Source organism: Marmota flaviventris, chromosome 5 (genome assembly GCF_047511675.1).
Source record: "Marmota flaviventris isolate mMarFla1 chromosome 5, mMarFla1.hap1, whole genome shotgun sequence".
NCBI classification, from domain to species: Eukaryota; Metazoa; Chordata; class Mammalia; order Rodentia; family Sciuridae; genus Marmota; species Marmota flaviventris.
Genome location: NC_092502.1, coordinates 118,501,183 through 118,515,130, shown reverse-complemented (window position 1 = coordinate 118,515,130; position 13,948 = coordinate 118,501,183). Strand labels below are relative to the sequence as shown.

At 38.1% G+C, this 13,948-nt stretch overlaps 1 protein-coding gene across 2 annotated transcripts in view; it reads right to left on the bottom strand.

Annotated features, from left to right (window-relative positions):
- Depdc1b (DEP domain containing 1B) overlaps positions 1–13,948 on the bottom strand; it is a 142,144-nt gene that overhangs the window by 119,043 nt on the left and 9,153 nt on the right. Inside the window, exon 3 of one of the 2 annotated variants that reach the window (XM_071612580.1) lies at positions 8,508–8,604. The exons of the other annotated variant lie outside the window; for it this stretch is intronic. Coding sequence (XP_071468681.1) covers positions 8,508–8,549 — 42 coding nt within the window. The 5' untranslated portion in view covers positions 8,550–8,604. The remainder of the gene's footprint in view (positions 1–8,507; positions 8,605–13,948) is intronic. 2 annotated transcript variants of the gene reach the window in all.

The following is a 13,948-nucleotide window of genomic DNA, read 5'->3' as shown; positions in this document are numbered from 1 at the left end:
TTTAGGAGGTAAAACTAAATTAGCAGGGTTCAGATTCTCTGGATTTTCTGTAGGATCTGCCTGCCTGTAAAGTCTGCTATTCTGTTCTACAGCTCTAAGCCATAAATTTTATAAAAACAAGCCTGTGCAGAGGAAGCAGGAAGTGGGAGAAGTTCACTGTTGTCTGGGACTGATTATGACAAAGTTAATTGTCTAATTTAGGTAAAAGGAAATAGCAGGGAGCCCACTAGTCACAGGCCTAAAGCCATCTTCTCTTAACTACTTACTGCATTTTTTATTTGGAAAAATTTTGAACCTCCAGGAGACTTCAAAGTATAATCCAAGGAGACCTATATATTCTCCACTTACATTTATCAATTGTTAACACTTTTGCTCCATTCTCTTTCTTCCCCCATCCCTATCCTCCATCCCCCACCTTCATACTTCTCTCTTCTAGTTTTTGTTTTGGTTGAAACTATATGTCTCAACAGGTTTCTCCTAAGAACAAGGACATCTTTCTACTTAACCACAAACCATTTTTACATGTATAGTTTAACATTGATAAAATAATATTACCTGGGGCTGGGGTGTATCTTAGTGATAGAGCACTTGCCTGGTATGTTCCAGGTCCTGGGTTCAAGGCTCAGCACTAGGAACAACAACAATTTTTTAAAAAAAAATAACGTTACCTAATATGTGATCCATATTTAAATTTTTCCAATTTACCTCAAATTTTCCCTTATAGCTATTTTTAGGAACATATTACTACATTTGGTGGTTTTCTTTACCTTCTCTAATTTAGAAAATAATCTTATTTTTACTAGACATTGACCAATTTTAAAAGCCTAAGCTATCTGTATCATGGAATGTTCCATTATGACTGCTCCTTATGATTGGATTCATGTAAAATATTTAGCAAGAATGTTATGTTGATGATTGTATGTACTTCCAACTGCATTAAATTAAGAGAACGTAAGGTCAGTTTGTCTCTTTATCTCTGATGCTAAGTTTGCTTGCTCATTGGTTAGAGTGGTGCCCACCAGATCTCTCCCTGGTAAAGACACTTTTTCCCCCGCTTTATACTGTACTGAATAAGCAATCTATGGAGTAATGCTGTGAGATCACAAGAACATCCGTTCTCCATAAACTTTCACCCAGCGGTTTTTCATAATCTTTATGTTGTGGTTTGGATGTGAAGTGTCCCTCAAAAGCTCACATGTGAGACACAATGCAAGAAGGTTCCGAGGAGAAATGATTGGGTTGTAAAACTCTTAATCCAATCAGTGATTTAATCATCTGGTAGGGATTAACTTAGTGGTAACTGAAGTGGTAGGGTGTGACTGGAGGAGGTAGAAATTGGGGTGTGGCTTTGGGTATATATTTGTATCTGTCCAGTGGAATCTCTCTCTCTGCCTCTTGATCACCATGTGAGCTGCTTCCCTCTGCCACACTCTTTGCCATGATGTTCAGCCTCATCTCAAGCTCTGTGGAATGGAGCTGGCATTCTATGGACTAAAACCGTTAACCCTCAAATAAACTCTTCCTACTCTATAGTTGTTCTGGTCAGATCCTTTAGTCACAGAGCGAAAAAGCTGACTAAAATACCTTACAAATATCAATTAGTGATTGCAAATACTGACTTTCCAATTCCACCATTCTTTCTACATGTTTAGCAGACATTCTTTGGGTATGAAAAGCTTTCTTCCCCTCCCTTCCATTGCATTTTTTGAATATCACTATATACTCATGAATTCTTTGTTCATTAATGAATTATAATCCGTCATATTATTTTTCTTTTTGAAACTGACTCTTACATCCCTTTGCTATATCCCCATTAGTCTTTGAGTAGTTTTTATTTCTGCTATACTGAGATGTTTCAAGCGCATCTTGTATATTGCCGGCTTAAGGCCAGGAATCAAACAATACTCTAAGGTACCCCAGTTTTTTTAAACAGGAAATGGCTCTTTTCTCGTAGAATTTTTCTGTAGTAGTCTTAATGAAGTTTCTATCTGCCTTGCTCCTGCATTATTCTCTAAGTTCCTTACAGAGTCGTCAGGGGAAAAATAAGGTGTTTTGTTATTGATCCGCCTACACCTCGACTGACGCCTGACCTACTGTGATATGGAATAGATTTGTCACAGGTGGGTGGAGAGTTGAAGCTCTAAACCTCAGTTCTTGTAGTTCAGTGAAAGGAAATTTAAAGTCACACACAAAAATCCAAAGAGGAGAAATTTATTGTGAGTGAAAGTAAAGTAAGGCTCAAGCAAAGAACACTCCAAGAGAGAGTGGGCTGTCTTCAAGCACAGAAGGACAAAGAAAGCAATGCTGCTTCCAAATTTATTGCTGTTTGGTATTCATCAGGAAAAGTGGATTCCACCTTCTGCAGTCTTTACCAATTATATGTTTAACTCCTTCATGTCAGGCAGAGGAATCCTTGACCCTGGTTGGTCCTCTCCAGAACTGCCATGATAACCAACCTATACTGAAGGTGCTTTGTCTACAAGTCAAATCCACCATTCGTGGGTGCTGGGGTCAGTGACTGGATAGACTTCATCTCAGTGTACCTGCTTTATTACTGTAATCTCCCTTGTGAAACACACTGAGAAATTTGTGGCCATAAATCTTTACTATGACTTCAGTAGACCCTGTTAGACCCATTGATCTTTCCATCTTGATGCATTTCTTAATTGTCTCCCTTTGTTTCCATGTTTTTGTTCTTACTGTTAGTACACCTGTTTTTGTTCCACAAGTTACTTGATTGTTTATTAAAGGTGATGATCCCACTACTTTGTTGGTTCGTATTTTACTGCTCATTATGACTACCTAACAGATTTACACTTTCCTTATACTGATTCAATAAATATTTTTTTGAATTTTTTTCTCTGTTAAAGATGATGTTAAGCTTGGGGCATATAACTTTAAGGAATATACACACAATCCTGCCTTCATGATGCTTACCTTCTTAATGGGGAAGACATATCAATCAGGTGATCACATAAACATTTAACTAAATGTGTCAGTGCTCCAAAAAAGCAGGCACACTGAGTTCTAGGCATACCACAGGAAATCTCTCTGGGTAGATGGGAAGAGGGGTCCCTAAAAATAGGAACTCATATCTAATATCTGAAAAATGGGTCCTATCCTTCTCAGGCCAAGGGAAGGGGTCTATGTATATGCTGGGGACAGCCTGAGGAGTGGGGTGGGGGTGGGGAGTCTAGTGAGTAGGAGCCCTACAGAGGCCAAAAAAAAAAAAAGGGACCTGAACACTTGAGAAGCCAAATGACTAAATTGAAAAGCAAACTATGACTGAGGACAGGGCAGATGCTGACTCCATAGGCCCTGGAGGACAAGGAGAAGTATTTCAGTCTTATTTCTCAGTGTAATAAGAAGTCATTTAAGGGCGTAAGCAGAAGAGACACATAATTAGATCTGTATTTAAAAATGAATATTGGCTAACAGAGAAGAGATTGGCAGGGGCAAGGGTGCCTGCTACCTAGCATTTCAACTGCAATGCTGTTTGCAGTAGTGCAGAGAGCTGGCAAGTAGCACATTCTAGGTTGGTGGCTGCAAAATGTCACTGTTACTTCCTGTCACTGAACAAGCACACACCCATTTTGTGGCTCTCTAAAGATTTCTAAAGATAATGGGAATCTAATTAATAAACTCTTTCCTAAGCTCTCCATCCCAGCCCCCACTCTCTGGGTTGCCCCTTTTTTCCTTTTATACCTCAGAGAGAAATACACTAGTGAGACTGGAGTTGACAACGAGAGTTTAGGAACACAAAACCAGTAAACATACATCTTCAAATGCCTTCAAAAGTAGGGTAGAGATCTCTGGGTGAAGGGAAAGAAAGTGTAGGAGATGGAAATTTATTTGAATCTTTGAAAGGGAGAAGGAGAGGGGAGGTTTGAGGGGAGGAGAGGGAGGTGTCTGAGCCCAGGGCTCACCCACACTCTTCCTAAGCAAAGGACTTGCTCCTTTGCCACCACAAGATGTGATACATGGGGGCAGTGGTAATGGTTAGGATATACAAGGAAAGAGTGTGGGGCTGTAGTGAGGTCATACAGATGAGCTGTGATGAATGAATTTTGGCAATGACAGCTAGGAGGGAGTCCAGAGAATAACCTGAATGTTTCTTTGCCAGTACACACAAAGCTGCAGGCCTGAAGTTCCAGTTACACAGGAGGTTGAGGCAGGAGGATCACTTGAACTCAGAAGTTCAAGATCATCATGGGTAACACAGTGAGAATGCATCTCAGAAAAACAAACAAACAAAAATGCAGACAATTCTTCAGCAGCATGAAAGCATCCAAAAAGATTTTAAAAACTCAAAGGCTTTCCAACTCTTTTTACAATCCTATCATAACCGACCTCAAATCTGATAGACCTAGTAAATACAAAGGGAAAATGGTAACATCAAAATAACCACCTTGATCAGATTTAAGTGTACAGTTCAATAGTGTCACGTGCACTGATGTTGTACAATCAGTCTCCAGAACCCTCTTCATCTCTTGCATCTTAACTCTTCATGATGTAAGAAGGTCTTTGGAACTCTTTTTTTTATCTTGTTGTTACACATACTCAAAGGATAAGATTACAATTTCTTTTTAAAGTTTTTTTTAATGTTTATTTTTATTTATTTTGGTGCTGGGAACTGAAACCATGGCCTCATATATACTATACCTTGGAGATCTTATTTGGCTTTATTTTCTAGTCTAGAATCAAATAACATGTCATTCCATAAAACAGAACTAGTGTTCCAATGAGTCAAGCAGAGGAGGTTGGTTTTATAGACAAAGAAGTCTGAAAAAAGCAGAAACAAAAGAACAAAAAGCAAATTGGTCATTTCAAAGTTACTTTATTTGTAAGGTGGGTACAGGGAGAAAGAACAATAGAAAAATAACTGGTTGGCTAACACCAGATTATTTCAGGTCACTTTTTTAAATGAAAGGATTAAGGCAGAGGAACTTCATTATCTTGGCAGTTGAAACTGGCCTGTTTGAGAAGTTTGGCTGTTAATCACTCTAATCCTGATTTCTCAGGTCAGATAAACAGGTCAGTTTTAGGTTGGTGAGGAGGAACTTTAGTACAAGAAGTCCCATTTTGATTTTTAGCCTGGTCTGTTGGGGCCGAGTACCACACCGTTGAACAATAACACCCTATTCCACCCTCACTAGCCCCTGACTATTTTCTCTATGAATTTGACGACTCTAGACACCTTAGAAGAAGAATCACACAATTTGCTTTTCTGTGACTGTCTTATTTCATTTGGCATAGTATCCTTAGCAAGACCTCAGTTCATTTATGTAGCAGCCTATGTCAGAATTTTGTTCCTTTTGAAGGCCGAACAGGAGTCCATTATATGCATCTACTACACTTTGTATATTTGTTCATCTATCAATGAATGGGATTAAAAAAAAAACTGCTTCCACCTTTTGGCTATTGTAGATAATGCTACTATGAATATCATATACACATATCTTTTTTTTAAAAAAAAAGTATTTATTTTTTAGTTTTAGGTGGACACAATATCTTTACTTTATTTTTATGTGGTGCTGAGAATTGAACCCAGTGCCTCACGCATGCCAGGCGAGCGCGTTACAACTTGAATCACATCCCCAGCCCTACACATATCTTATTAAGACCCTGATTTCAATTCTTTGGAGCATATATTCAAAAGAGAATTTCTAAGCCCTCTGGTAGTTCAACTTTTAATTTTTTTGGTGGGCCAACATACTGTTTTCCAAAGTGGCCACACCATTTTACAACCCCAACAGTGTACAAGGGTTCCAATTTTTTCTATCCTTCCCAACTCTTTGTCATTTTCTTTTCTTTTTTTTAAGTGGTAGCTTTTTTAACTATTATTTTTCTTTTCTTTTTTTATAAATATTTTTTAGTTGTCAATAGACCTTTATTTAATTTTTTTATATGTGGTGCTGAGAATAGAATCCAGAGCCTCACACATGCTAGGCAAGTGTTCTATCAATAAGCCACAACTCCAACCCCAGTACTAGCTTTCTTAATGGGTATGTATTAATTTTTTAACTAGAAATATGTTTTTGTGTATGTGTTTAGAAATCAGACATACTTAAAAATGAAGAAAGTAAAATGAAAAATGGTTTTGAACATTTTGTATGTTACATTTTAAAATGCAAATGCAAAGGGTTAGTATATAAATGCACAAACTTATTAAAATTTTAATAGAAAAATGAGCAAAGGACAGGCACAGGAAGGTTGCAAGGGATGAAAAAGACATATTCATGAACTAGACAGGGATGGCAGCTGGCTAGCTCTCCTGCTCCTTTTGAAGTGGTCATAATAATAAAATCCTCATGTTCTTCTACAGTAGGGTTCTCCTCTACTCTGCAAGGATCCTAATGGTTAATGGTATAACACAAGAAAATGAAGCCTGGATAGCCAGATAAAGCATTTCCTTCCCTAAGAACAAAACCAATGATACAGTGCTCCATGGTAGTTATGAGAAAAAACTAAATTCTTAAGAAGCTCTAACAACATGGGTTAAAAGCTCTAAAAACATTTTGTTTCAGAGAGAGTGCTGGGGCCATTTTGAAGAAAAAGCAAGAATATTAAAGCATTCTTTTCAGACTGCAATGCCAGATACAAGTTACTTGTGTAAATGTTGATTATTGGACTAGTAGCTCAACAACTCAGCCAGGAAGCCCTGAAGATGTAGCAGCTCCCCCTAAAACTGTAGCAGTTTGAAAACATGGCCCCAGCTGGGCATGTTGTTGCATCCCTATAATCCCAGTGACTTGGGAGACTGAGATAGGAGGATTGCAAGTTCTAGGCCACTCTAGGCAACTTAGCAAAACTCTGACTCAAAATTAAAGCCAGATACAGGTGATAAGGGGAAGTTGGGGGTATAGCTCAGTGATAAAATGCCCCTGGGTTCAATCCCCAGTATCTCCCATATTCTCTCTCTCTCTCTCTCTCTCTCTCTCTCTCTCTCTCTCTCTCTCACACACACACACACACACACAAAAGAACGAGAGAGAAAGAAAGAAGAAAGCATCCCTCTAGAACACTGTAAAACACCTCGCATTGAGGTGGGTTTGTGTGATCTGTCTTCTCCTGTAAACTTAGGTGGGCTTATGAATTGGCCAATGGAGTACAGAAGATGTGATCCTGTATGATTTCAAAGAACTATATTTTACAAGACCACACATCTTCTGCTAATTTTCTTGTATGGCTTACCCTCCAGAGCGTACTCACGCTGTCCCGCTGGAACACAGACACTATGCTGTAAAAAGACAGGCTATGAAAAGGACAAGTCTCAATTCACTGTTGTGTCCCCACTGAGCCCAGCCTTAAAATCCTCTCAGGCCAGATTCCAGGCACAAAAAATAAAAAAGCCTGCATATGATTCCAGCCCACAGCCTTGAAGACATCTCAACCTTTTGAGTCTTCCCAACTGAGGCCCCAGACATCATAGAGATGAATGTACATGCTGAGTCCTGTCAGAATTCCTGATCTACAGAATCTGAGAGCATGATAAAAGTATTTGGTTTGTTTAAGACAAGGTCTCACTATTTTACCCAGGCTGGTCTCAAACTTCTGGGCTCAAAAGATTCTCCTGTCTCAGCCTCTCAAGTAGCTGGGTCTACAGGCATGTACCACCATGCCCAGCAAAAGTGTTGTTTTTGAATGCCACAAAGTTTAGGCAGAACAAAATTGTTAAATGACTAGCACTATAGAGAAATTGACTTTAACCATTGGTTAACAATATTGATTGCCTTTACTGGTAAGATGAATAGCATTATAGGGGCTTAAAAGTCAATGAACTTGGAATATTGACGTAGCTGTTAAACATTTCTAGGAATGTTGTTCTCATTTTGTCAATAGAGCCATTCTTACATGAAAATTCAGATAGAGCTGTAGAAACAAATTATCCTGATCTTATGACTTAGTGTCCCACCAGTAAAAGTGTTCTTTGTCATGGGGTTTCCTATTAATGTTTGATGATCATGGAGGATGTTCTATAGGATTCCCCATTGGGGAAGAGAAGGTTATTACTAGTGGCTATGAGCTCCCTTAACCTCACTTTAGAAGAGAGTGTAATGATATATTTCCTCTCTGTGGACTTTTGGGATAGGTGATACAGGACAGGGCCCAAGGTAGACAGCCCTGTTACAGTCCTCGCAAGAGAAATGCTTATGGGATTTAACAGAAAAATGAAGTGGCTAGTTATACTGCTGATGAATCTCTGTAGTAATTACATTAGGGTGGTAGATGGCCTTTGAACAAACCAACCATAAAATTGCTTTGAATATGCACAGTATTTGCTACCAAATTAATAATCATAACATGAAAATAATACAACATATAATACAGTTATTAGAGGACAGGTATTAAAGAAATTTTTATAGTAAAAGCATTCTGGATCAAAATTTAACTTATTATTGTATAAAATTTTGAACACATAAAGGAATTATCTTAGTCAATTTGTGCTGCTGTAACAAAATACCATAGGCTGGGTAATTCATAAAGAACATAAATTCATTTCTTACAGTTCTGGAGGTCAGGAAGTTCCAGATCAAAGCATTAGACATTTCAGTGTCTGGTGAGGGCTGCTCTCTACTTCTACAATGGCTTCTGTTGCATGACCTGAGTTGGGTACAGGAAGGAACATTGTATCCTCAGATGGGGGAAATTAGAAAGGTGAGAGAGCTGTTCTGTTGTCTTACTTCATATATCAAAATTATTTATCTATACAGTCTAGGTCTTTTTCCATATTAGCTCATATTGCCCTTGGTTATAAAAAAAAAGTGTCCATATTTGCCACCTAGATCTGTACGGCCATAAAAAATATATTGCCAACAAGACATGGGATAAAATTAATGTTATCAAAGAACATTCTGAGTAATCTTCTACTCAGTTTCAGATTCGCAGCTTTTTAAAAAAATTTTTTTTAGTTGTTTATGGACCTTTATTTTATTCATTTATTTATATGTGGTGCTGAGAACCAAACCCAGTGCCTCACACATGCAAGGCAAGTGCTCTACCACTGAGCCACAAACCCAGCTCCCAGATTGGCAGCTTTTATTTTTCAATCTTACAATCTTCTTGTGTGTTACACATGACTATTAAAAACTTAGACCATAGTGTCTAGGAGTACTTACATGTATTTACATTATTTATTTAGTTCCTTAATATCTAATGTTTCCTTTTCTTTTTGGTTGAGGAAATATAGATGTAGTTTGTTTATTTTGCCTTGACAAAGGAAGGAGGAAAAAAATCACAAAGGTAGATTACTACTACATGATGTTAAACAAAAAAATTTTTAAAATATAGATTAAAGAATTAGAGGCTGGGGATGTGGCTCAAGTGGTAGTGCGCTTGCCTGGCATGCGTGCGGCCCAGGTTTGATCCTCAGTACCACATACAAACAAAGATGTTGTGTCTGCCGATAACTAAAAAAATAAATAAATTTAAAAAAAAATAAAACCACAAAGCTAGAAAGTGCAAGAGCTGGGATTAGAGCCCAGGCCATGTGGCTTCAGAATTTTTTGGGGCTGGGGATGTGGCTCAAGTGATAGCGCGCTTGCCTGGCATGCGTGTGGCCCGGGTTCGATCCTCAGCACCACGTACAAAGATGTTGTGTCCGCCCAAAACTTAAAAATAAATAAATAAATAGATACCTGTCTAAAAAAAAAAAAAAAGAATTAGAACTTTGCAGTATGAATTAAACATACAAATTGTTTAGACAACAAAATGCTTAACAGTGAAGATTATTCTTGCAATTTGACAATCCTTGTTTCTTGAGGTACTAACTGTTAAAAGGGTTGAAATGATGTGTTTTACTAACAATATATTGCCTTTATTTTTTTTTTCATTTTAAAATGAGAAAACAAAAATCATACAAGCATCCAACAACAAAAAAGGCCAAGATAGAGTTAATCAAAGTGCAGGTCTTCCAACAATGAAGTGTGAGAGCCTAGTAGGAAATAACAACAAAGATTTCTATGTAAAACTGTCAATGTTATTGTGCATCACATATGACAATAAATTGTAAAAGTATTTAGGTTCAGTTTGGAGATTTTTTGTGCTCTCCAGTAGGATAGAAGATCAAGAAGAGTCTGCATAATCAAATCCCTCTAGCCTCTAGTAGCCCAGAAGGAAGAGGTGGGCACAGTTACTGATGGGGTTAAGGAGGCCACTGGAAGTACAAAACAAATACACAGTGGTACCACCACTGCCACCATCACCACCACCACCAACGTAGCCATCACCATCACCACCACCACCATCACCATAACCACCACCATGATCACCACCACCATTACCATCACTATCACCACCATCAATGTGGCCATCACCTTCACCACTACCACCATCATCACCACCATCACTATAACCACCACCATTACCACCATCACCATCACCACCACTACCATCATCATCAACAACATCACTATCACCACTATCAATGCTGCCATCACCACCACCACAACAACCATTGCCATCACCAACATCACTACCACCATCACTAATCCTGAGTGTAGCCCCACTGACCTTCTCTACTCTGACCAAACACAAGAAATTGATTACTGCACCTTTAACTTAATACTTTTTTGAATGGACAAAATGTTCTCAGACAAAATATGTTCAGTTTTATGCAAAAGTGCTCTCCAGTGAAAGAAGTAAATAATGACAAAGGGAATGCGCTTTAGGTGAGGAATTGCCATGTGAGGCTACTATTTCCATAGCTATGAAATGATTCACATTCCCAAATCAGTCTTAAAGCTTCTTTCTTGGCAGCTGTTATTACTCTTATAATAGGTAGGGGAGTTATGGAAAGCATTTATCTTGATTCACCTTTCAAATGGTGTAAAGAAGAACGAGCGTGATTCAGCACACAGTGGGGACGATATATGGGTAAGTACCATAGGGCAAGCAATCAATCCACTTGACAGCACAGGAGTGACAACTCAGACTGTATCAGGCTCTGACTCAATCACTTTCTGCTTGAATCCTGACCCAAAGACCTCCAAGATGTGGAATTCTGAGCAGTTTAGTTTAGTAAAGTGAGAGAGTCAGAACAACCTCCCTGAGAGGATTAAATGTGATTTTACATGTATACAACAGGTATGGATCTATCAAAGGACAAGATCGCAACTATTTAAAGGTCTTCATTGGATTTATTATCTAGTTTAGAATGAAGTAACACATCATTCTATAAAACAAGGCATGGGAAGGGAGGGAGGGCAGGCCTTTTGTAATTTAACTTTGGAAATACCCTTGAGACATCCAATGACTGCAACCACCCACTCACCACCCAGGGATCTAGTGCTGTTTCTCCTGGTTTCCTTCCTACGTTGAAACCAACTTCAAGGCCCAGAAGTCTTTACCAGGTGCTATGGTTTGGTGAGTGTTTCCAAAAGTCCATGTATTAAAATTTCATCCCTGGGGTGGTGGTATTGAGAGGTACTCTGGATCTTTTAGGAGGTTGTAGTTTCTTAAGTCATTAGGGATATACTTCCTGGCTCAAGGTTTAAGGGTAACTCTGCCACATATTCCTGCCATGATGTGCCCTTCTTGCCAGTGCCCCAAAGCAGGGGCCACCCAATCTTGGTCTAGAACCTCGAGAACTATGAGTTAAAACAACCCTTTTCTCTTTATAAGTTAATTTCCTCAGATGTTTTGTTATAGTAATGTGAAGCTGCCTTATCAATCAAGCTCTTTTTCCCCCAACTGTCTAGAGAGTAATGTCCTCTTTCCAGGGATAATATCAGAGGGCAGGTGTAGGATTCCTCTCTTCTCAGAAGCCACAGGTATCTCTCGATATCTTCAAATGTCACTTCCCACTTGTCTCTAGGAAGTTAAAATACTTTCATTGCCTTGAGAATTACTAAATATAAGGTAGGATGTTTCTGAGGGGAATAAGTTATACATCAACCATATATGTAACCATCTATCATATATGTAACATTTAAGTTCACAGTAGTGGTTTGGGCAGCATACCATAATCAAACACATTCTGCATAATCAAACATATTTCTGCAGTGAAATATATGAATATTTACCCTACATGAATAAATAAAGAGATAAATTGCCTTGCAATGCCCAAGTCAGGTTTGACCAACAAATAAACTTGCTGCAGTCTTATAAACTTTTGGTTTCAGGGTTTTTGGGATTTCATAAGCACCGGAAGAGATTGTGGATCAGTAATTGAAACTGAGTAAGTTAGACATAGATATGATATAACCCCACTACACTACAATAGAAACAAACAAAAAAAAAGGTGTTGCTAAGAAGGTCTGAAAATATTTTACAGAAGAGAAAGCCTGAAACAATGACTAGAGAATGTGTGAAATCTGCAATGATAAAAAAGAAGAAGAAAAGAGGCATCCTGTATGAGGAATAAAAACTTGATTACACTCAACATCATTTGTCATAAAGAAAGTGAAAACTTAAATAATGAGATAACACTATTTACCCATTAGAAAATCAAAATTGAAAAATCTGAAGATACAGTAGTCCCCTCTCTTATATAGGAATGGCACGTTCCATCCCTAGTAGATTTCTGAAACCACAAATGCTATCAAACCCTACATACACTGTTATTTCCTTTATTCACCATTGTGTTAGTCGAGTCCCAGAGTGAATCTGTCCTTCCATGTTTTATGCCTGGTATTTCATTTGCATCACCATTCTTGTGCTTCGGAGACATTAAGGGAAATAAGGGTCATTTGAACACAGCAGCACTTTAGTATTATGAGTCAATGTGGTAACCGAAGATTCCTATGTGACTGACAGGTGGTTAGCATATGCAGTGTGGATATGCTGGTCAAAAGGATGATCCACATCCCAAGCAGGATGGCATGAGAATTCTGCATGCTAAAAAATATGGCATGCAATTGAAAACTCACCGTATTTCATGGCATAATCAGCACTACCACATTAATGTATCTCCATAAGTATTCTGTGTATCCTAATCATCTGTCTTTGCACCAAAGACAGTTCAGTAATAAATTATTTTTAAGTAATATTAGCACAATTTAAAAAATTCAAATAATGGTTGTACTACACCTTTTTATTAGTTCATTTTATATATAATATTGGGGTTCATTTTTACAAAACTGTACAAGCATGGAATATAATTTGCCTCAATTCAGTCCCTAGTACTTCCTCATTCTCTCCCCTCTCCTGCCTCCACTCATTTCCCTTTCTCTAGTCTACTGATTTTTTTCCTATTTGTTCATAGGATTTTTTTAGTGCATTATGGATATACATAAAGATGAAACTCACTATGGTATATTCATTCATATATGTGCATCGGAAAGTTAGGTGAGATTCATTTTACTGTTCCTCCCTTTTCCCATCCCTCTTCCCTCCCCCTCAATTTCCTTCCTCTAATCCACTCATCTCTCTTCTACTTTCATGAAAATATCCCCACACATCTTTCTTCCTTCCTTCCTTTCTTTCTTTTCCTAATGTTGGTCTCACTTCAACATAAGAGAGAAAACATTTGACCCTTGACTTTCTGGATCTGGCTAATTTCACTTGGCATGATAGTCTCCAGTTCCATCCATTTAGCAGCAAATGCCATAATGTCATTCATGTTTATGGCTGAGAAATATTCCATTGTGTATATATGCCACATTTTCTTTATCTATTCATCTGTTTATGGGCACCTAGGCTGGATCCATATTTCAGCTAGTGTGAACTGTGCAGTTATAAATATTGATGTGACTGCATCCCTATAGTATGCTGACTTTACATCTTTTGTATATTAACCCAAGGAATGGGATAGTTGGATCATGTGATTCCATTCCTAGTTTTTTGAGGAATCTCTATACTGCTCCAGAGCAGTTATACCAATTTTCAGTCCCTCCAAAAGTGTATGAGTGTACTTTCCCCCACATACATCCTTGCCAACATTTATTATTTATATTCTTGACAATTGCCATTCTGACTGGAGTGAGGTGAAATCTCAGTGTAGTTTTGA